General features: G+C 35.9%; 1 protein-coding gene across 2 annotated transcripts in view; it reads left to right on the forward strand.

Moving 5' to 3' along the window:
- The window catches only part of RNF19A (ring finger protein 19A, RBR E3 ubiquitin protein ligase), a 50,492-nt gene extending 33,101 nt beyond the window's left edge, over positions 1-17,391 (forward strand). For both annotated transcript variants that reach the window (XM_064476929.1, XM_064476930.1), the window contains 7 exons: positions 4,747-4,891; positions 5,589-5,751; positions 8,360-8,474; positions 8,981-9,142; positions 12,923-13,136; positions 14,437-14,580; positions 15,195-17,391. In XM_064476929.1, the coding sequence (XP_064332999.1) occupies positions 4,747-4,891; positions 5,589-5,751; positions 8,360-8,474; positions 8,981-9,142; positions 12,923-13,136; positions 14,437-14,580; positions 15,195-15,885 (1,634 nt within the window). In that variant the 3' untranslated portion in view covers positions 15,886-17,391. The remainder of the gene's footprint in view (positions 1-4,746; positions 4,892-5,588; positions 5,752-8,359; positions 8,475-8,980; positions 9,143-12,922; positions 13,137-14,436; positions 14,581-15,194) is intronic.
- The last annotated feature ends 4,835 nt before the right edge of the window (positions 17,392-22,226 follow it).

Below are 22,226 nucleotides of genomic sequence, written 5' to 3' on the forward strand. Positions count from 1 at the left end.
CAGGACACAAAGACACATAGAGTAAGAGAATGGACTGTGGAATCAGACTGTCTGGATTTAAATTCTAGCTTCTCCACTTATTCTCTGTGTGACCCTGAGCAAGTTACTTGCCTTATCTGTAAAATGAAGATACTAATACTTAGGTCCATAAGGTTGAAACATTTCCAGGCTCAGAGTAAGTGCTCTGGCTATATGAAATAGGGAAACTTAAGAAACCACAGTCACCTGCTAGAGATACACATTTATCTGGACCATCTTTTTTTTTTTTTTTAATGACTAAAAGATGTCTTTTGTTATTAATTTTAAAGTAAACATCGTGATTTAGTCATCCAGATGAATCTTCGTCTTCCTTATTGTAGTCACCATGGGAGATTTTATGTTTGTTTAAGCAGTGCTTAAACTTTGTTATGTTTGGCCATAACCTTTAGATCCTCATACATTCACTTTAAATTATCCTCTTAACATCAGTTTGGTTTCTGGGTATGACTAAGTCTTAACAACTAGGGTAACATACCAAGTTGAAACATTGGTTTGGGGTGGATCCAAAGTAAGATATGATTATATGATCATGAGGGTGTCTTCTTTTAATGTAAAGTAGCTTTGAAAGTAATTATGAAAGACAAATTTCCAAATGATTTGAGTTAAATAGTGGCATTGTTGGAATAAATTGCCTCCCAGGATGATTACTTTAAACTTTATTTGGAATTTTTCCATGTTGGTTTAAAAATCTTTATCTCATAGTTCAGAAAATTCAAAGTACATGCGTTTTTACCTACAGTGCTCCAAAACTCAGAGCTCTCAGAATAGATGTTTATGTGACAGTTTCTTCTGATTTAATCTATAAAAAATTTAAAACTTGAACTTGGTTTCTTGCTGACTTCTGAAAAGAAAAAAGGGAATTACCATCTAAAATAGTTTTATTAATTCCTGTTATTCCAGGTATTTTGGTATTTTTTGTGTGTCTCATTATCATTATACTTTAAAAAATAGTCTGCACTTTTAATAATTGCTTGGTGTAATAGTTATAATTGGTTGGCTGTTTCTAATCAGTCACCTGAAGATAAATAAGTATGCTTAATCATATGATACATTAAATAATTTATATTATGATTATATTTGTCTTTAAACTGTATTAGTACTGCATCAGCATGAGACTTAGAGCTAGGGAGTTAATACACTTAGAGTTGCACTTTAAATGAGACACATACTTTTCATTTTTGTTACCATATTTTTACCCCTTTATAAAAGTATATTTGACTCCCCACCGTCACCTCTATCCCCTACTACAGCCACCCCTAGAGATAACCACTGTTAATATTTTGCTGTAAGTTTTTACAGGTGATGTGGAGAGGTGGGATGGGGAAAGTTTTAAAACAAATTTTAAGAACATAGTATTTGTAACCTGTTTTTTTTAACATGACAATGGCCCATATTTTAACAATAAGTAGAAATACTGTAATTTAAAAAAATACACGAGCTTTGCCAAATACTTTGAATAGAAATGGCAAGCTTTTTTTTTAATATAAATGAGCTGTAGATTAATTGTTGTTTAGAGAATGAGGCATCATTTGACCGTATAATCAGTAAAACAGTTTTATTTAGGATTTTTGCTTTTTGACACTATTTTGAGAGAAATATATTATCTAATGTGCACAATAAATTTTTTTTTTCTAGTTTGCTTTTAGGAAAAGAGACAAAGACAAAAAAGCTTTTTGTAGAAAAATAAGTATACAGAGAGTGAAAACTTGCAGGTACAGATACGTAAAGAGACATATCAAAAATATATTGATTACGGTATTAATTCTCTAACATGTAGTTGTAGCATATTAAAAGGCTGTTTTGTGTTTTTTAGAACCATAGAATAAATGGAGATGTCAACTTTCAGTTTGTTCTGAATGCATATATCAGAGCCAAAGCCTGAGTCTCTGCTATCATCTCTAATTAGGATATGTACTGCTTGAGTATACTCTGGGATGAGGAAGTTTTATCAATTAATAGATCACTTAAGCAGATAGAATTAGCATTTCTTTAATTTGATGTACTAGACATTATATTAGCTATAAAAGCCAGCTTTTTTTCATTCATGCCCCAATGTTAAAAAAATTTTAGAGCAGAATTTTATGTTCTTTGGATCATTTAAATCATGACTTACAGATTTTTTTTTTATTGAGGCACAGTCAGTTTACAATGTTGTGTCAGTTTCTAGCGTACAGCACAATGCCCCAGCCATACATGAACATACGTATATTCATTTTCACATTCTTTTTCACTGTAAGCTACTACAAGATACTGAATATAATTCCCTGTGTCATACAGTATGAACTTGTTTATCTATTTTATATATACCAGTCAGTGTCTGCAAATCTCGAACTCCCAGTTTATCCCTTCCCATCCCCCTCCCCCCTGGCAACGACAAGTCTGTATTCTGTCTGTGAGTCTGTTTCTGTTTTATATATAAATTCTTTTGTCTTTTTTTTTTAAATTCCACATATGAGTGATACCATATGGTATTTTTCTTTCTCTTTCTGGCTTACTTCACTTAGAATGACATTCTCCAGGGCCATCCACGTTGCTGCAAATGGCATTATTTTTATCATTTTTTATGGTTAAGTAGTAGTCCATTGTATAAATAAACCACAACTTCTTTATCTGATCATCTGTCGATGGACATTTAGAATGTTTCTGTGTCTTGGCTATTGTAAATAGTGCTGCTATGAACATTGGGGTGCAGGTGTCTTTTTTTAATTAAGGTTCCCACTGGTTATATGCCCAAGAGTGGGATTGCTGGGTCATATGCTAAGTCTAGTTTTAGTCTTTTGAAAAATCTCCATACTGTTTTCCACAATGACTGCATCAAATTGCATTCCCACCAACAGTGTAGGAGGATTTCCTTTTCTCCACAGCCTCTCCAGCATTTATAATTTGTAGCCTTTTGAATGATGGCCATTCTGACTGGTGTGAGGTGATACCTCATTGTAGTTTTTGATTTGCATTTCTCTGATAATTAGTGATATTGAGCATTTTTTCACTTACCTATTGGTCATTCGTATGTCTTCATTGGAGAATTACTTGTTTAGGTCTTCTGCCCATTTTTGGATTGAGTTGTTTGTTTTTTTCTTAAGTCATATGAGCTATTTATATATTCTGGAAAACAAGCTCTTGTCAGTCTAATCTTTTGCAAATATTTTGTCCCATTCCATAGGTGGTTGTTTTGCTTATGATTTCCTTCGCTGTACAAAAGCTTGTAAGTTTCATTAGGTCCCATTTGGGGTTTTTTTGCTTTTATTTCTATTGCTTGGGTAGACTGCTCTAGGAGAACATTGCTGAGATGTATGTGAGATAATGTTTTGCCTGTGTTTTCTTCTAGGAGATTTATTGTGTCTTGTCATATGTTTAAGTCTTTAAGCCATTTTGAGTTTATTTTTGTGTATGGTGTAAGGAAGTATTCTAACTTCATTGATTTACATGCAGCTGTCCAGTTTTGACTCATGGATATTTTTAATTTGCATATTCTAGTAATTATCATTTGTCTTGGTTTGGCTACATCAAGTTATCAGTTTGCTCAAAATTGCTTGAATTGTTAAAATACTAGTTGTGAGCATTGACCAGTTCTTAAGTTAAAAAACAGCTAAGTGAAGCACTGAGGAAACCCAAAATCACTGATAAAACACAGGTAAAATTTGACCATAAAACTTGTAGAAAGGAAGATAAAATGTAGCTTAATGCTTATCATGTAAGAAATTGGAACGAATACTTGAATTCCGTGACTAGCAGTATACAAATCTTTTCTTAACTGTCTTTAGTAGTTACAAAATACAGGTGGCTACTAGTGACAGTGAATAATTGGTAGTTGCTAGTTAAATCGATGTCAAAGTTCAAAATCATCATATAATTGGAAATAACTCTTATCCTGTGTCAGTGATTCCTAAAGTTATGTACCACTTGATTTTAACTTGGCAATTTGTGCATTGTAACCATATTACTATGCACAAAGTATATAACAACAGCATTTGAACAAATGAATAAAATGGACAAAGATGATTAATTAAAAGCAATCAGGAGCATGATCAACATATGGTTGCTTTAATTCTGAAACTGTTTTCCATTAAGTGTTTATAATCCTTCCTTAGCCTCTTAACTTCTCCCTTTTATTTAGGCTCTGATTCTTTGCAAGGCCCACCTGTCTATTGTATGAATTAAAATATGAGAAAAAGGCTGCTCTTCTACAGATGTCTGTATTGTTATTTTTACAGCATTCAAAGTTGATGTTACTTAGAAGAGAGAAGTAAACTCATAGTGCTTTTTGTATATAGTGCTTCAGATTACTATCAAATTGTCATTTCCTGTGTTCATTCACTAAAGGAACAGTATACAGAATATCTGCATGTTAAGTGGAAACGGTTAGAAGAGAGAATATGAAAAGCCACTCATTGACACAGCTGTGGGGTCGGGACAAAGATAAATTTCATATAGTTCGCAGTTTGCCTAGAGCTGTCCTTGATTCTCATTTCTCTTGTTACTATTCTGTTATTCTTTGTCCTCAGTTTTCTCCTACTGTGTTTCGAAAATGTTTACAGTTTGAAAATTTAATCTAAAATATGTTCCTTTCTCAGAAGGAAAAGTGCATTATATACTAAAAATAACAGTACATGTTAAGATTCTTTGGCAGGACTACAATTGATAAACTACTAAAAATTATTTTTAGACCAGTTTCATATACTAAATGTCTCTTTGTTTCCCTAATAGCTGATGATATAAAGCCATGTCCACGATGTGCTGCTTACATAATAAAGATGAATGATGGGAGCTGTAATCACATGACATGTGCTGTCTGTGGTTGTGAGTTTTGTTGGTTGTGTATGAAAGAGATCTCAGATTTACATTACCTAAGGTAAGCTTGTAGAAGGGGCTGTTTATATCTAAATATAATTCTATATTGCAAGACAAAAAGACTTTTCTGGAAAAAGTATTATCCTAGGTATTTTTGAACTTGGGATTTATAAGATGCTTGAAGGGATCTGTTTTATTCTAATTACATGAATTTAACCGGAGCCCAATTATTATGCTAGTCACTTGGAATTAATAGTCAAAAATAAGAAACAGAAATTGCTTCTTTTTTTGTTTTGTTTTGTTTTTTGTTTAACTTGAAAGCTAGCATTTAATACCTTGTGTAATTATGCTAGGTCATAAATATTTCCATTTAATTTTCTCATATATAAATTTCTTCATTTAGGCCACAGAATGAGTTTATTGATATAATCAGATAGTTCTGTGCTGAAAACAGGGATAAAATAAGCATATTTTACATTAATTTACTCTTCAAAAACTAATGTAAGGTTTTGAGGCTAATGGAGGACTAAGGATAAATATTTAACCTCAATCCCAGTTATCAGTATCCTTTTACTATAGTTTATGGTGGCTTTTACCTTGATTTTTTGACTTTTAATGAACTCAGAATTCAAAGAAAGGGGGGGAAAACTCATTCCTAAGCTTGAGGCTTCTTTTACAGTCATTGCTGAACATACTATAGTAAGTTATTGTTCTGATGTTTTGCAGCAGTTACTTTACATTATAATTTTTTCCTTTAGTCCATCGGGATGTACTTTTTGGGGGAAGAAACCCTGGAGCCGAAAGAAGAAAATACTGTGGCAGCTGGGAACACTTGTTGGTGCTCCTGTAGGAATTGCTTTAATAGCTGGCATTGCTATCCCTGCAATGATTATTGGCATTCCTGTGTATGTGGGCCGTAAGGTAAACTGCATACTTCCTTGCTGATTTATTATCTTATTTTAAATCTTTAGATTTAGGATTGATGGTTTTGCTTTTTTATTTTATTTTTTGTGAAAGACAAAGATTATTTTCAGTATCATAAGTATAAAACAATTACTGTTTTTTCATAAGATAGTAAATTTTCAGTGTTTTACAAGCTTGTATGTATGTATAAAAAGTAGACTTGCTTTAAAATTATATGAATCTAAAACCTTTAGTACATTTACATTATAAATCAACTTTAAGTATAAAATACTTAAGTATGCACATCTGACATTTTTCTCATGGGTAGATCCTTATAAAGTCAGGTCTGTAAGAAGTTAATAGCTAAATAACATATGCCCTCAGATAAAGAATAATCAGCCAGTTCCTGAATTATTTCCAACTTTAATTCAAGGGTTTTTTTTTTACTGTTATTAGTAAATATGCTGTTTTGTAGATTATAACAATCTTGTACAAGTCAGAACACCAATACTTACCACTGGCCTGAATGATGAATTATGCTTCATGAGTCAAGCAAATAATTTTTTTGAAAGATTAAAGGGATAATTTAGGAAGTGGCTAAGAAGTCTGCTGTTGCCTAAGTTAACAGAATCTCAGAATTGAGAAGTAACTTCAGAAATTATCTAATCCCAACCATGTACCCAAGCAGAACAAAGTATAGGAATTTTTTAAAAAGGGAAATAGCATTTGTTGAGTTCTAATTATATGGTGGGTGTTTTATGTACTTTGACTCATTTTAACCTCACAGCAATTTATATGTTAAACTTTTGAAGTTTAGGAAAATTTATGTAACTTATCTTCAGATACACAGAAAGAAACAGAACTGGGATGTAAACCCAAATGCATAAACCCTTAATATAAGATTCTTGATAAATTTCAAACTAGCCATTTGGGCATTTCAATGGTGGGACAGTCCATTCTGTTGCCAGGGAGCTGTAAGTGTTAGAAAATTCTTACAGTGAGTCAGAATCTGTCTCCCTTTAAATTATTTCATTTAATTCTAGTTCTGACTTTTGGAACCAAACTCAGTACAAGGCTAATCCTCCTTCATATAACAGCCACTTTTTTTTTTTATGTTCAATATATATTACTTTTAAAATCAGAAAAAAAACAATACATACTGTTTTTTTTTAAGTTAGCTTTGGGACAGAGGACAAAGATATTGATGAGCCAAATGTTTATTTCAAAAGATTTTAAGTAACTAAATTTAAAGTCCCAAACATAGTAGCTGATTACAGTAATTTTCATACAGTTGTCCAAAGGTTTGGCTGAAAACAAAACTGTTTACTTAGAAGTAGAAGGGAAAGAGAGGCTGTTGTATTGCACACACCTACGAATAATTTATAGAGGAGAGATTATTTACCTCATTGTTCAGTCTTAGGTACAGTAACAAGTCTCCTTTTTTCAAACATGTACTCAAACGTTTGAATGAAAGGTACCTTGGGAAAGTCTGCCATCTATGTCTGCGTGGACTATTTAGGAAATGTAGAGGCCCATTCCCTGAGAACATATAGTCAGTTTTGGGGAACAGGATTCTGACTAGGAAATATAAGTGTTCCTTGTCCCATGCATGCTTTGCCCATTCCCCATCCCAGCCTTTTCACTATTTAATACATCCCACAAGATTCGTTGTACTCTGCAGCCTTCAAAATAACTGCATAATGATAGATTATTTCATTATGCCTTGTCTGTAATACTGTTTATAAACAAGTGAAGTATTTTGAGAGACTACCTGTACACTTTTGAAGCTGTTTTGAATCTGTCTTGAAACCAAGGGGAAATGTACTTTATTAGCTTTAGCCCTTGGAAACCAGGAGAACAAAGACACTGAGCTATTTCCTGAAGTTCATGTGGTATCTCACAAGACACTTTCATGGTGATATTAAGTTCTGTTTATTAACACCTGTCCTCTACAAAGATGCTAAGTAGATCCAACTCCTGTCCTCTGGCAGCATCATTCTTTTATTCTTTTTCTACCCCTAACTTTGAGCTATAAGTGGGAGCCCAGGAACCTGAGTCATTTGATAATATTTTTCTCCATAAAAAGGGATCTGAGGAAAAATTTGTTTCTGTTTAGTATTATTTGTTTATTAGTACTGCTTTTATGGTTAATTTTTTTTAAAAAAGGATTTTAAACACTTCTCCTAGGAGCCAATTTTTACCATTTAGGGTTGTTTGTTTAGAAACCTGTGGAATGCTAAGTTTCTTAGAATTAATCCTGTTAGTCCAACATCTAACTCATAACTATGTTGAAAACAGTATCCTTAATTCCTTCTTCTTTGCTCAAAATATAATGTATATTGTTCTTGAATAACATTAAAAGGATTAGTTTTACTCAAGACTATTTAAAAGTAAACATAAAGTAAAATCTATTAAATCACTGTCTTATGTAAGCAAATTATTAATAAGGAGCAAATTATGTGTAAGAATATGATTTAAGAACAGTAGTATGTTTACCTTGAATTAGGATACTTAACTATGAAATTATTCTGGGAATTTCTAGGAAATGTAGGCCTATTTCATTTAAATATGTATATAATATATTTTTTATTTAATCCATCACCCCCATTTTTATTTTTAATTTCAGATTCACAATCGATATGAAGGCAAGGATGTTTCAAAACACAAGCGGAATCTGGCCATAGCAGGTGGTGTAACATTGTCTGTAATTGTATCTCCAGTTGTAGCTGCAGTAACTGTAGGTAAGAAATGCTTAAAAATACTAATTACCTCAAATTTTATAGAATTAGTTTGTGGAAATTTTTAAAAAACAAAGCATTATATTGTTGAAGATAAGAGAGTTACATTTTTATTAATTTAAGGACAATTTAAGCTGGGCCTACTGAGAGCCTCCCATTCAGTAACCATGTTGGTTAAAAGTAGTATGAACCCAAGAACCTAGCGTTCGGGACAGTTGGTAGATTATTAGTGGCTAATGTCCCTTCCTCCCCATCAGAATACAATTTAGAGCCCTGGCACTGAAAAAGAAAAAGGTCTGCGTTATTTTTTTTTTTCCTCATGTGTTACCTGATAAGCTAGAAGCTTTGCGTCTGTTTGCATCGTTTAACAGCTGGTAAATTCACTTTTGGCAAGGGTTGCAGAACCCTAACACTTTTCTCCTGTACACTTCTCTCAAAAAGACTTAATAAAGCATGTGTGTCTGTGATTTACTTTTTGGTTTGTAGTGACTAATTTAATTCCTCTTTAGGGATTGGTGTTCCTATTATGTTAGCTTACGTCTACGGCGTTGTTCCAATTTCTCTCTGCCGAAGTGGAGGTTGTGGAGTCTCAGCAGGGAATGGAAAAGGAGTCAGGATTGAATTTGATGATGAAAATGATATAAATGTTGGTGGAACTAACACGGCTGTAGGTAAGTCCTACAAAGGAAGAAAACGTACTTACTAGCAGTGTGCATGAGTGGAGGCTGTAGATAAGACGCAAGGCAGACTTTGCATTTCCCTATTACTAGCCCTATAGTGTTCACCTGGAGGTGAAGAGAGTTAGGGCCTTGCTGTTAATTAGGCTTTGGTTTAGGGGAATGTTGGGACTGGTTTGATCTTCTATCCAAACTACTACAACTTTCTCCGTATCAGCAATAAAGCTGTTGTGCTTTCTGATAATTCATGTGTTCACTGAAGTGGGGCTTTTAATTTCCTTCAAGAATTTTTTCTTTGCATTTGTAACTTGGCTAACCTAGCCTTTGGCCTGCCTCAGCTTTTGATGTGCCTTCCTCACTGAGCTTAATCGTTTCTAGCTTTTGATTTAAAGTGAGATATGTGCGACTCTTCCTTTTACTTGAAAACTTGGAGGTCATTGTAGGGTTGTTAATTGGCCTAATTTCAATATTGGGTCTCAGAGAATAGGGAGGCCTGAGGAGAAGGGAGAGAGACAGGGAACAGCCCATTGGTGGAGCAGTCAGAATATGCACACAACACACATTTATTGATTAAGTTCACTGTCATATGTGGGCACAGTTCATGGTGCCCCAAAACAATGACAATAGTAACATCAAAGATCACACATCACCACAACAAAGATAATATTGTTAAATATTGTTTGAAAAGGTTTAAAATATTGCAAGAATTACCATATTGTGACACAGAGACACAAAGTGAGCAAATGATGTTGGGAAAATGGTACTGGTAGACTTGGTCAAAGCAGAATTGCCACAAACCCTTAACTTGTTAAAAACAAAACGAAAACTCAGTAACTGTGAAGTGCAGTAAAATGAGGTTTGCGTGTAATCGAGCGTTTGTGCAAAATAATGTTCTCTTTCTTAACTCTCATGAACTCACTTCAGTCAGATTTTGGTCCCTGCTATTCCAGAATTTCATCTCTGCCACTCCACCAAAGCAGAGTCATCAGTCACTTCCATGTCATCAAATATACTGGCCAGTTCTTGGTTTTCATTTTAATACAACAGTACACCTGACATGGTAGACCACGCCCTCTTTATTGACACATTTTCTCTGCTTGTCTTCTGGAAAACAACTTCTCATCTCATCGTGTCTCCTGGCCACTCCAGTCTTCTTTGCTGATTCATTTTCCTCTCCTAACTTCTAAATTTTGGGGTTTCCCAAGGTTCAGTTCTCATATTTCTCTTCTTTATCTAGGTAATCTCTGGTAAATAATATACCACAGTAAATAAACTGACCACTCTTCAGTTTATATCTGGGCTAGAACTGTCCTCTGAACTTTATACTTGTACATCTAACTCTCATCTTTAATCTGTACTTGAATGTCTAACAAGGATTTCAAGCTTAACTTCTCTGTGACTGAACTCTTGACTCCACAGCCTGTGTTCTGTCAGTCATCCTCACCTCGTCAGGTAGCTTCTCCATTCTTGCCATTGCTGTGCCAAAACTTCTCTTAGTGTTACTCTCCCTTTTCACCCTACGTCTGATCCATTAGCAAATTCTGCTGCTTCCTTCAATATTTAGCCATAATTCAGACCTTTCTCACCCTCTCTACTGCTGCTCCACTAGTCTAGGCTACTTTCTTCTTCCTTGGCCTGTAGTAATATTCTTAACTGATCCTTCAGCTTCTCCCCTTCCACTCACTATTCCACATAGTGATACTTCTAAAACATGAGTTAAAACATGAGTTAAATCATGTCTTTCTTATGTTCACAATTTTCCCAGTGCTTCTTAACTATCCTGAGGGCGAGGGGGATGGAATCCAAAATCCTTATCATGGCCCGTAAGTACCCCATGATCATTTCTGAGCTACATCTCTGAACTCATCCCTTGTCCCTCTGTATTATACCGCCCATCCTTGACGTTGAGGATGCCAGACATATTTCCACTTCTAGGTTTTTAAACTTGCAGTTCCCTCTGTCTGGAATACTCTTCCCCCAGATAAGATCATGACTTACACCTGCACTTCCTTTGGGTTTTTACAAGTGTCACCTTATCCGAGAGGCCTTCTCTGCCCCCATGGTAGAAAGCAGCACGCAGGCACATAGACACACCTTGTCACTCTCACTGTCGTACTCACCCCCCTTTACTCTGCTTTATTTTTTCTCATGGCATTTCTCACCATATAATTTACTTATTGCTCTTCCCAACTAGAGTGTAAGCTTCTTGAAGGCAGGATGTTTGTCTCTTTGATTCACTGTGTCCTCACTGCTTATTAGTGTTGGCTATGTAATAGGAGCTCATATATTGAAGCAAATAAGCAAATCCTTCAATACAAGCATGTGAAAAGTACTATAAGATTGGGATACAGTGGTGTCAGATCTCGTAATTGCTTATAGACAGTAGGAACTGTGGACTGTATCAAGAAAACTTGTAACTCATTCTTACTGACCTAGAGAATACCAAGCTCTTTAAATGACACCCTTATTAAAAACTCACATAATTTTTTTAACATTTTTTATTGATTTATAATCATTTTACAATGTGTCAAATTCCAGTGTTCAGCACAATTTTTCAGTCATTCATGGACATATACACACTCATTGTCACATTTTTTTCTCTGTGAGTTATCGTAACATTTTGTGTATATTTCCCTGTGCTATACAGTGTAATCTTGTTTATCTATTCTGCAATTTTGAAATCCCAGTCTATCCCTTCCCACCCTCCTCCCCCCTGGCAACCACAAGTCTGTATTCTCTGTCTGTGAGTCTATTTCTGTCCTGTATTTACGCTTTGTTTTTGTTTGTTTGTTTCTTTTTGTTTTTGTTTTTTAGATTCCACATATGAGCAGTCTCATATGGTATTTTTCTTTCTCTTTCTGGCTTACTTCACTTAGAATGACATTCTCCAGGAGCATCCATGTTGCTGCAAATGGCATTATGAAAAACTCACATAATTTTCTTCTGAAGTCAGCTAAATTAATTTTAACAACCAGGTTCTTCATAGAATTTCTAAATCTTCTAGATTTTTTTTCTAAAGTACAAACATATCTCATTTTATTGCACCTAGCTTTATTGTACTCTGAAGATAATTGCATTTTTTTTTACAAATTGAAGGTTTGGTGCAACTCTGAATTGTCAGATGATGGTTAGCATTTTTTTTTTTTTAGCAATAAAGTATTTTTTCCGACCTGGGCAGGTTCATCCCTCCTTAGACAACCTGGTGGTCCCCGCTCCCAGGGGATCACCATGTTGGTGCTGAACTTAGTGCAGATACCCGGTCGGCATAGCACGCTACAGCCCAGAACTCCCGGGCCCGAGCGACCCTCCTGCCTCAGCCTCCCGAGTAACCGGGACTATAGGCGCACGATCACCATGCCCAGCAGCAGTAAAGTATTTTTTAATCAAGGTACATACGTTGGCTTCTTTAAGACATAATGCTGTTGCACATTTGACTGTAGTATAGTATAAACATAACTTTCATTTGCACTGGGAAACCCAGATATTCATGTGACTTACTTTATTGCCATGGTCTGAAACTGAACCCACAGTATCTCCAAGGTATGCCTGTGGTGACCATTTAAAACCGAGGGTGAGTCCCTAATCCAGCTCTACGTGGTGAGATAGTTCCCTTTACACTTACCCCATAGTTGTGTGTCCCTGACTCCAGACATCTCTTCTACTCCTGTGTATGTTTTATACTTTATATGAAAATATGTTCTATCTGAAATCATGAAGACCTTTGAGAGGAAAATTAATAATTGTACTTAATTTCTTTGAAATATTTGCATTTAGACACAACTTCAGTAGCAGAAGCAAGACACAACCCTAGCATAGGGGAGGGAAGTGTTGGTGGTCTGACTGGCAGTTTGAGTGCAAGCGGCAGCCACATGGATCGAATAGGAGCCATCCGGGACAACCTGAGTGAGACGGCCAGCACCATGGCACTGGCTGGAGCCAGTATAACGGGGAGTCTGTCAGGAAGTGCCATGGTAAACTGTTTTAACAGGTAAGACAGATATGCTTTGTTTTGTTTTTGCCTTCTGTTAACTCCAAATTATTAAACAGATGAGAACTTTGGACACAAAGCATGATTACATATAACCCTAATGTGTCAGCGTTGAAAACAGTAATGTTTCAAAAAATGAAATTTAGTGGTAAAGAGTGAGTAGGGAAAGTTTTACTCATTTGAATTTTCTGTCACAGTATGTCCATGATTAGGTAAAAACTAAGCCTAAGGCATAACATTATGCCATTTTTCTCACTGCACTTGTCAGATCTTATGTTATGAATCAATGCTAGGACTGTCAGTTAACACAGAAAAGGCAGTCCCATAAGCCTGGACTTGACTCTGGAGGTGACCGCAGCTGGACGTTAGGAAATGAGACATTGGCTGAAGCCTGGGGGAGCAGGTGGAGTCCGGATACCTGGCAACACATGAACTGAGGGCTGGGGTAGTCTGCCTGGGTCCCTCTGTGTGTTAATGGTTATTTCCTTCTCACGAAGTCGTTTACCCAAAGTCATGTAGATAAGTAGGACATGTGAAAGCATTTTATCTTCCCTTGTTTCCTCTTTAATTCACTTTCTTTACTTCTGTTTTATTAGCTTTGTGTGTGTGTGTGTAAACATAGGGCAGAGTACATGAATTAAAAGATAAATCAGTAATACTTATTTTATTTTTAGGTAATGTGCTTTCAAACACAAACTTTTAAATTATAGTGGTGCATATTGTATCTTTTCTAAAGAGTTAGGTGTTAAATTTAGAACCATCTTTAATACACAGATGCCCAGGATTTTTTGATCCACTGATCTGTCATGTAGAATTTTTTTTATATATTTTTATTAATTGAAGTACAGTCAATTACAGTGTGCCAGTCTCTGGTGTATAGCACAATGTCCCAGTCATGCATATACACACATATATACAATGGTTTTTAATGTATTTATTTGTATTCAGATTTGGTGTTTTGCACTGAAATGTGGCAAGAAAAATGCCACATCCTGAGTGAGAATAATGAAGCATATTTAAGTTAAAACCCTTTGGGTTCTTTTTGTGTTCTTCTGTTACAACCTTACTTGGCAGACAGCGAATTTTCTCATACTTGGATAGCTGCTACTGTTCATTGTGCTGCAGTAGAATTAGAATAATCAAATAAAAGGAAACTAAAAAAATAATGTTTATAATTGTTTCTAAAGTAGCTTCTTGTTACTAGAGCTCTTAAATGAATTATTTAAAGATAATATTTTTGTTATAGCAGTGGTGATGTTATATGTAAGTTTGGTTTTTACCTGATACCCCTCTCTTGAAGGCTGGAAGTACAAGCAGATGTACAGAAAGAACGGTACAGTCTAAGTGGAGAGTCTGGCACAGTCAGTCTGGGGACAGTTAGTGACAACGCCAGCACCAAGGCCATGGCGGGGTCCATTCTGAATTCCTACATCCCACTGGACAAGTAAGAAAAGAAGTATTTTTTAAAATTAATTTGTAAAGAACTATCCTTATCATTAGGCAGAATTATTATGAATAATGGTTATCGACTATTAGGTTCTCTGGAAAAAGAAAATGATGAGATGTCCAGAATAGGCAAATCCAGCGGGACAGAAAGATTAGTGATTGCCAGGGTCGAGGAAGGGAAGAATGGGAACTGGCTGTTAATAGGTACAGGGTTTTTTTGGGGGATGATGAAAATATTTGGTAGTGGTGATGGTTGCACAAATATATACTATAAACCACTGAATTTTGCACTTTAAACAGGTAAATTCTATGATAAGTAAATTATATCTCAATAAAGCTATTCTGAAAAAAAAATAGAGAAGGTAGCATGGTACCTGGAACAGCACAAGCAAAAGGTTTCTTTTTTTTTAATTGAAGCATTATTATAAAGACAGTCTTCTTATTTCAAGCATTTTTTTCCTTTCATAGAATGTATCCTTGTATTAGTTTGTCCTGATAGCTTTTATAGTCTTTGAATTTTTTCACACAGAAACCTCTACCCCTTTGCTGTCATTTGAATTTAAAAAAAAAAATGGAAATCAGGAATTTATATTTTTTACTCTTATATTCCAGAGAAGGCAACAGTATGGAGGTTCAAGTAGATATTGAATCAAAGCCATCCAAATTCAGGCACAACAGTGGAAGCAGTAGTGTGGAGGATGGCAGTGCAGCCCGAAGTCATCCTGGTGGCTCATCCAGTGGCCTGCATGAAGGTAAATCCAGTGCCACCAAGTGGTCCAAAGAAGCAACAGCAGGAAAGAAATCAAAAAGTGGTAAATTGAGAAAAAAGGGTAACATGAAGATAAATGAGACCAGAGAGGACATGGATGCCCAATTGTTAGAACAGCAAAGCACGAACTCAAGTGAATTTGAGGCTCCGTCCCTCAGTGACAGTATGCCATCAGTAGCGGATTCCCACTCTAGTCATTTCTCTGAATTTAGCTGTTCTGACCTAGAAAGCATGAAAACTTCTTGTAGTCATGGTTCCACTGATTATCACGCCCGCTTTGCTGCTGTTAGCATTCTTCCTGAGGTGGAAAGTGACCGTCTGGAAAATTCCCCGCATCAGCGTAGCGCTTCTGTGCTTGCTTCCGTGCTAGCCCACTCGGAAGTCCCGCAGTCGAATCACATTGCTGAAGAGCATGGTGACGGTGGAATAAAACCCAGTGTTGATTTGTATCTTGGTAATGCACTGAAAGAAACAAATAACAACCACTCACATCAGACGATGGAATTAAAAGTTGCGATTCAGACTGAAATTTAGACCTTGTAAATGCTGCAAAATAATTACCGCTGAACAACCTTGTTTGGAGCTGATTAAACTACATGTGACTCATTTAGGTTTCAGGTTACCAGCAGATGCCGGATTACATAATCATAATGCAGATACATTTTCTGTGTTCAGCAAAGCGTTGTATTTCATGTGGATCTTAATTACCAAACTATGAAATGAAGGCTTTAAAAGTGCATTATTGTAAGGACAGTAATTCTTTAGAGAATTATGTTTTGTGTGTTTGCCACAAAACATTGCTTGAAGCACTTACTTGTGTAGTTAGATAGAAATTTGGCTTAATTTATAATCAGTATAAAATACTAATACAGTTCTATAGCATTCTTATGAAGAAGAGTTGAGGCTTAGGGATAAGTGGTTAGTGACATTTTATTGAAACCACTAAGGGATACTTGCAGGTTACTCTCAGTATATGATACTCTTTGTAACATTTCTATTCATAACTGGGCATAAATTTCATTTTTTTTCTTCATATGCAATGTGGATATATAAAGCTTAATGCAGCCCATTTGCTACCATTTGGATACTTAGACACTTCGAGCAAGACTGGCACTTTTTGCACAACTTTGAAATAGAAATACCTGGTACTCTATATATCTTGTATATTGTTGATGCCATCTTACAAGAAAAGTGTTAAAGTAGGTAATTAAGTATACTGACAGCACCAAATAAGACATATCAAACTGCAAAATAAAATTCCACTAGTTTACAAGTGTTACCAAAAAAGTCACCTTCACCTAAGGGGAAGTTTGCACCCCATTGATTCTTGGTGCCTTTGGAATAGACTGGATTTAAAGGGCCTGCTTGTTGAGGGTTTTGCTGTATTGTTTTCCACAACGTCCCCTCTAGCCACCTTGGATTATGTAGAATGTAGAAAAATACATGATAGATAAACATCAATATGATTAATAATAACAATGCTGAAAAAGTATTAGCCTACCAAAGACACACTCAGGCTTTAGTGAGTAACTTTACATAACCTCAGTTTTTAACATGTGTATCTTCTCTAGTCATGAAATCAAAGCATGGTGCAGAGTTTGTACCAAGTAGTAAGGAGGGGTCCATACACGACTGGCTTTATTTTTCCTTTGCTTTTGTTTATGGAAGATACTTAGCTGACATAAACAGAAGTTGGCCAAAATACTGCCTGTACTGCTAAGTTCCTTATAATTCACTTAAATAAAACAGGCTAACCTCAATGATAGCGGTTAAAATGTTCCATCTTACGTGTTTCCTTTAAGTATTACCATTATGGTGCTACTGAGCATTTTCTTTTGACAAAAAGAAAAATGCCATATGGGCTGCAGTCTTCTTTCATCACTTTTTCTCACCAGGTCCATTAATATGCTTATAACACTAGTGCCAGTTATTTTATTTGATGATGCTTATTATAGTTTCTGTATATTTGTTTGCATTCCAGTTTTGTTCAGTAGTGAGTGTGTAAACTGCATACATGAAATAAATGTAAATACTAATGTATCACTGCCTTATGGTTTGTGCACAAGTGTTTTTATAAGAACAGGAGTATTCATTTGCCATGTGGTTGTTATTCATAAATAATTGCAGGCCACTGAGATGATCCTGCATCCTAGTCTCAGCCCAGAGGGAGCACCTGCTGAACTTCTCAACAAAGAGTGTTAGAAACTATCCTTTCTTCATGTCTGATACCTGCCTTTCCTCCAGAAAGAAGCTGTTTTATTCATCAACATAATTTCATTTTTTTTAAGTAAATTGGTTGGAAAGTACATAAATCTACCATTAAATTGTGAAGAGAAAAGTATTATAAATCCTCATCTTAACAGAAAAGGAAAAAGATCTTAGACTGTTTTAAGAGATTCTACTCTGGCAACATTAGGTTATGACACGAGAGCCATTTAAATTCAAGCCTATAATTGTAATGAAATGCTTTCTATTCTCAGAGCCTCTATAAAATGCATAGATGGTTTCTCTGTTTTCCTGTTACACAGTTAATTCATACTTTATGAAAAAATGTATAAGAATATGTTGACAGCCTTCTTGACATTTCTGTGAAAAGCTAAAGGCTAAATGGAGAGCTAAGTGGTTTAGGAGGAAGATGGCAGAAGCGGTGCCTGTGGGAGTGAGTGCAGGTGGCTCGTCCCGTGCCTCTCCTGCTTGTACCCTCAGCCAGGACCACCTCAGTCTCACTCTGAAAGTGCTCCCAACCTTTCAACTGGCTAACTCATCTCCCAGGGGTCCTTCAAACTTGGATTAAATTAGGACCAAACCAGATTCCCCTGGAGCTCAACCCTGGGCTAGCATAGCATAAGAGAATACTCCAGAGTTCAAGACAGGCCTTAACTCACCAAAATCTTTTTAAAACACTTCAAACTTCGCTTCCTTTAAGGCCTGTGGGGAGAATCCCACGGTAGAGAATACAAAGATAATTACCACACACCTACTGTTCATTACGGAGGCCAGCAGTTTAACTGGGTTCTCTTCAGTGTACGAAGTTCCAGCTTCAGGGCGCTGGATTAGTTAGCTTCTTATGTTGAATTCATAAAATTCATTACTCTTGTTTTCACTGGAAATTGGGTTACTTTATAAATATGTAAGACTTTTCATAGCATATTTTCTGGTTAAATATAAATTTTGGAGAGCTTCCCCACGATGGTGTAGAAGGAAGACCCTGAACTCACCTCTTCCCACAGGCCACCAAAACTACAACTATTTACAGAACAATTATATATGAGAACGACCTGAAGACTAGTGGAAAGACTTTGCGCAACTAAAGATATAAAGCAGGAGCCACAACAAGGTGGGTAGGAGGAGCAGAGATGCGGTACAGTCAGGACTCCCACCCCCAGCCAGGTCAGTGAGCCACAAATGGAAGGACCGTCACAAGCACAGAGATCCTCCCCAGGGAGTGAGGGGCCTGAGCCCCACATCGGGCTCCTGTGCTGGAAAGTGAGCCCCCAGGACATCTGGTTTGAAAAACAACTTTTTGAAAAACAGGCTGGTTCTAAACAGCAGGACTTCCATTTGAGAGCTGGGGGGCTACAGGAAACCGAGACTGTTCTCAGAGGACGCATGCAGAATCTCACCTGCTCTGAGTCCCAGTGCAGAAGCAGACATTTGAAAGGAGCCCAGATCAGACCCACTTGCTTTTGCACAGAGAAAGGACACCATCAAACAAAAAGGCTACTGAATAAGAGACGATGTTTGCAAATGACATGTCTGATAAGAGGTTAATATGTAAAATATATAAAGAATTCATACAACTCAGTATCAGAAGGAAAAAAATTCCACTAAAAAAGTGGCAGAGGACCTGAATAGACATTTTTCCAGAAAAGACAGAGCTAACAGGCACATGAAAAGATGCTCAACATCACTAATCATCAGGGAAATGGAAATCAAAACTTCAATGAGACATCATCTCATACCTGTCAGAATGACTTATCAAAAAAAGACAACAAACAACAAGTATTGGTGAGGATGTGGAGAAAAGGGAACCCTCCTGCACTGTTGGTGGATATGTGAATTGGTACAACCACTATGGAAAACAGTTTAGAGGCTTAACAAAAACTTGAAAATAGAATTACCATATGATCCAGCAATTCTACTTCTGATTATTTTTCCAAAGAAAACAAAAGCACTAATTTGGAAAGATACGTATACATGCTACATTCATTGCAGTGTTATTTACAGTAGCCAAGATATGGAAGCAACCTAAAGATGAACGGATAGAGAAGATGTGGGGTGTGTATGTAAACACACACACATATATATATGATAGAATATTAGCCATGAAAAAAGTGAAATTGTGCCGTTTGCAACAACCATGGATGGATGTAGAGGGTATTGTGCTAAGTGGAATAAGACAGAGAAAGACAAATACATGATCTCACGTATTTGTGGAATCTAAAAAGAAAACAAGAGAGTGAAAACAGACTCATAGATACAGAAAACAAATGAGTGGTTGTCAGATTTGGGGGTGGGGGAACTTTGGGCAAAAGAGGTGATGAGATTTAGGAGATAGAAACTTCCATTTATAAAATAGACAAGCCACGGGGTTGTTATACACATCATAAGGAATGTGGTCAGTAACATTCTAATAACTGTATGGCGACATGTGTGGTTACTAGATTTATCTTAGTGGTCATGTTGTAATGTATGTAAATGTCAAATCACTATGTAGCACACCTGAAACTAACATCATATATGTCAACTGTATTTCAATTAAAAAATTTAAAAAAATAAACTGATCACAAAAGGATAAAACATATTTTGAAAACCATCAGAGCTAGTAATTCATACATGATATCAGCAAAATGCCTAAACTGCTCTACATCATTTTGCCAATTTTAGAGTCAATTAGGATTCTAGAGCTGCATTTTATACGGTTCTTTTAATGGGTTTGTTGTGTCATTTATTTACCTTGATTATGAGGTTTCATTGCTAAAAGTCAGTATTTATAAACTGGTTGTTTTAGGATACCCAAAGTAGTACTCTAAACTTGGAGAGAGTTACAGTATTTTGGTTGCCATCATTTAATAGATGAAGAGTGAAGGAGAGTTTATGGTTTATACACTTATTTCAAATTTAATTGCTACATTTCGTATGCCAGTCAGAATTTCTGTGATTTCTGCGATTGATTTGTTCATTCAGCGAAGAAACAAAATAGATCTAGAGATACACCATTGTACTAAACAGACACTCTGGCTTCAACAAGCTTATCGTTGGGAGAGTGACATAAATAGTAAACATACACATAGCTTAAAATAATGTCAGATGGTGGATGCTGTGAAAAATACGGTGTGGGGAACAAAGTGACTAGAGGTATTGGGCAGTGCTGTTTTGTACAGGGCAAACTGGAAAGATGTTGGATGACGTTGCAAAGATCTAAAGGAAGTGAAGGAGGAAATATGAAGATGTGTCTGTTGGATGAACATTCCAGAAAGAGATCTCCCAGGTGAGTTAGTGGACCATTTAGACATCAGTCTTAGAATTTGTTTAATATCTAGAAAGGCAAGTTAGCCACCTTGTTTTTCTTGGAGATTGTCTTGACTGTTCTTAGCACTTTGCATTTCATTACACATTTTAGAATAACCTTGTTTCATTCCACCAGTTTTGACTGGGATTGCATTTAATCTAGAATTATCCCTATAGAGATCTTTCACATCTTTTATTAAATTTTATTCTCAGGTACTTGATGTTTTTAGATACAATTTTTTGCTTGTTTCTAAGCCTGCATAGAGATAACTGATTTTTGTGTAATGATTTTGCATCTGAGGGATAGTACTCCTTTAATTTTCAAGAGTTTATTTCTAGGTTCTTTGAGATTTCTCTATACGCAATCATCATCTGTAAATAATTTGTTTCTATTTATTCAACAAATACTTTTACAGTGCTTTGAAGTGTCAAACACTTTTTGTGTACTTTTAAAATACTAACTTACTCTTTAGAACAAATGTGAAGGAGGTACTCATCCCTATTTTATAGATGAGTAAACTGACACACAAAGTTATTAATTACTTTGCCCAGAATTACATAGCTGGTAAGTGACAGAACAGGGATTCAGATCTTCTTCGTTCTTCACATTATGTATTTCTTTTTCTGGCCCATTTGTGCTGGCTAGGACTTCGAGTGCATAATGCTGATTAGCAGTAATGCATTGTTAACTTAATAATCTCAAAGGGAAACCTTTCAACATTCCAGCCATTAATTATGTTACTTGCTACAGATACATTTGGAGATACCCTTTATCAAATTTATTAAAGTCTCTTCTAATGCCAAGAATTTTTATCTTGAGAAACGTTGAATTTTATTGGCTGCTATTTTGGGGGTGGGGGCATCTATCATGTAATTGTGACTTACTCCTTTAATGTGGTAGCAGTGAATTTGATTTTTCAAATGTTAAACTGACCTCCTGGGATAAACTTCAGTATCAGAGTGTGCAAGATTGGAATTCTGTCTTCCTTGAATGTTTAATAGAAGTTGCTGTTAAGGCTGTATGGACCTCCTGAATTTGTTTTTTAATACCACAGAGAGCTAGGTTGTCAGGGTTAGTAAACAATTCGTTTTCATCTGTGTAATGTGAACAGCAGGGCCTGGCAAGATCTCTCCTTGGGGAGAGTCTACTAATCCTAGAGTGTGTAGATTTTGCTGGGTGTCTGGTGCCAATATAGTCCTGCTTTTATTGTCTTTCTTTTTCTTCCCAGCCTTTTGCCTAATAGCATTGGAGCACCTATTTCTGTTACCTTTTGTCCTGGATGAAGGAGGTAAAAATTAAATATTTCACAACACCACGTGTACCAAGTGCCTCCAAATTCTGAATTCAGGGTACTGGGGAAACA

Source organism: Camelus dromedarius, chromosome 20, assembly GCF_036321535.1.
Source record: "Camelus dromedarius isolate mCamDro1 chromosome 20, mCamDro1.pat, whole genome shotgun sequence".
Lineage (NCBI taxonomy): Eukaryota > Metazoa > Chordata > Mammalia > Artiodactyla > Camelidae > Camelus > Camelus dromedarius.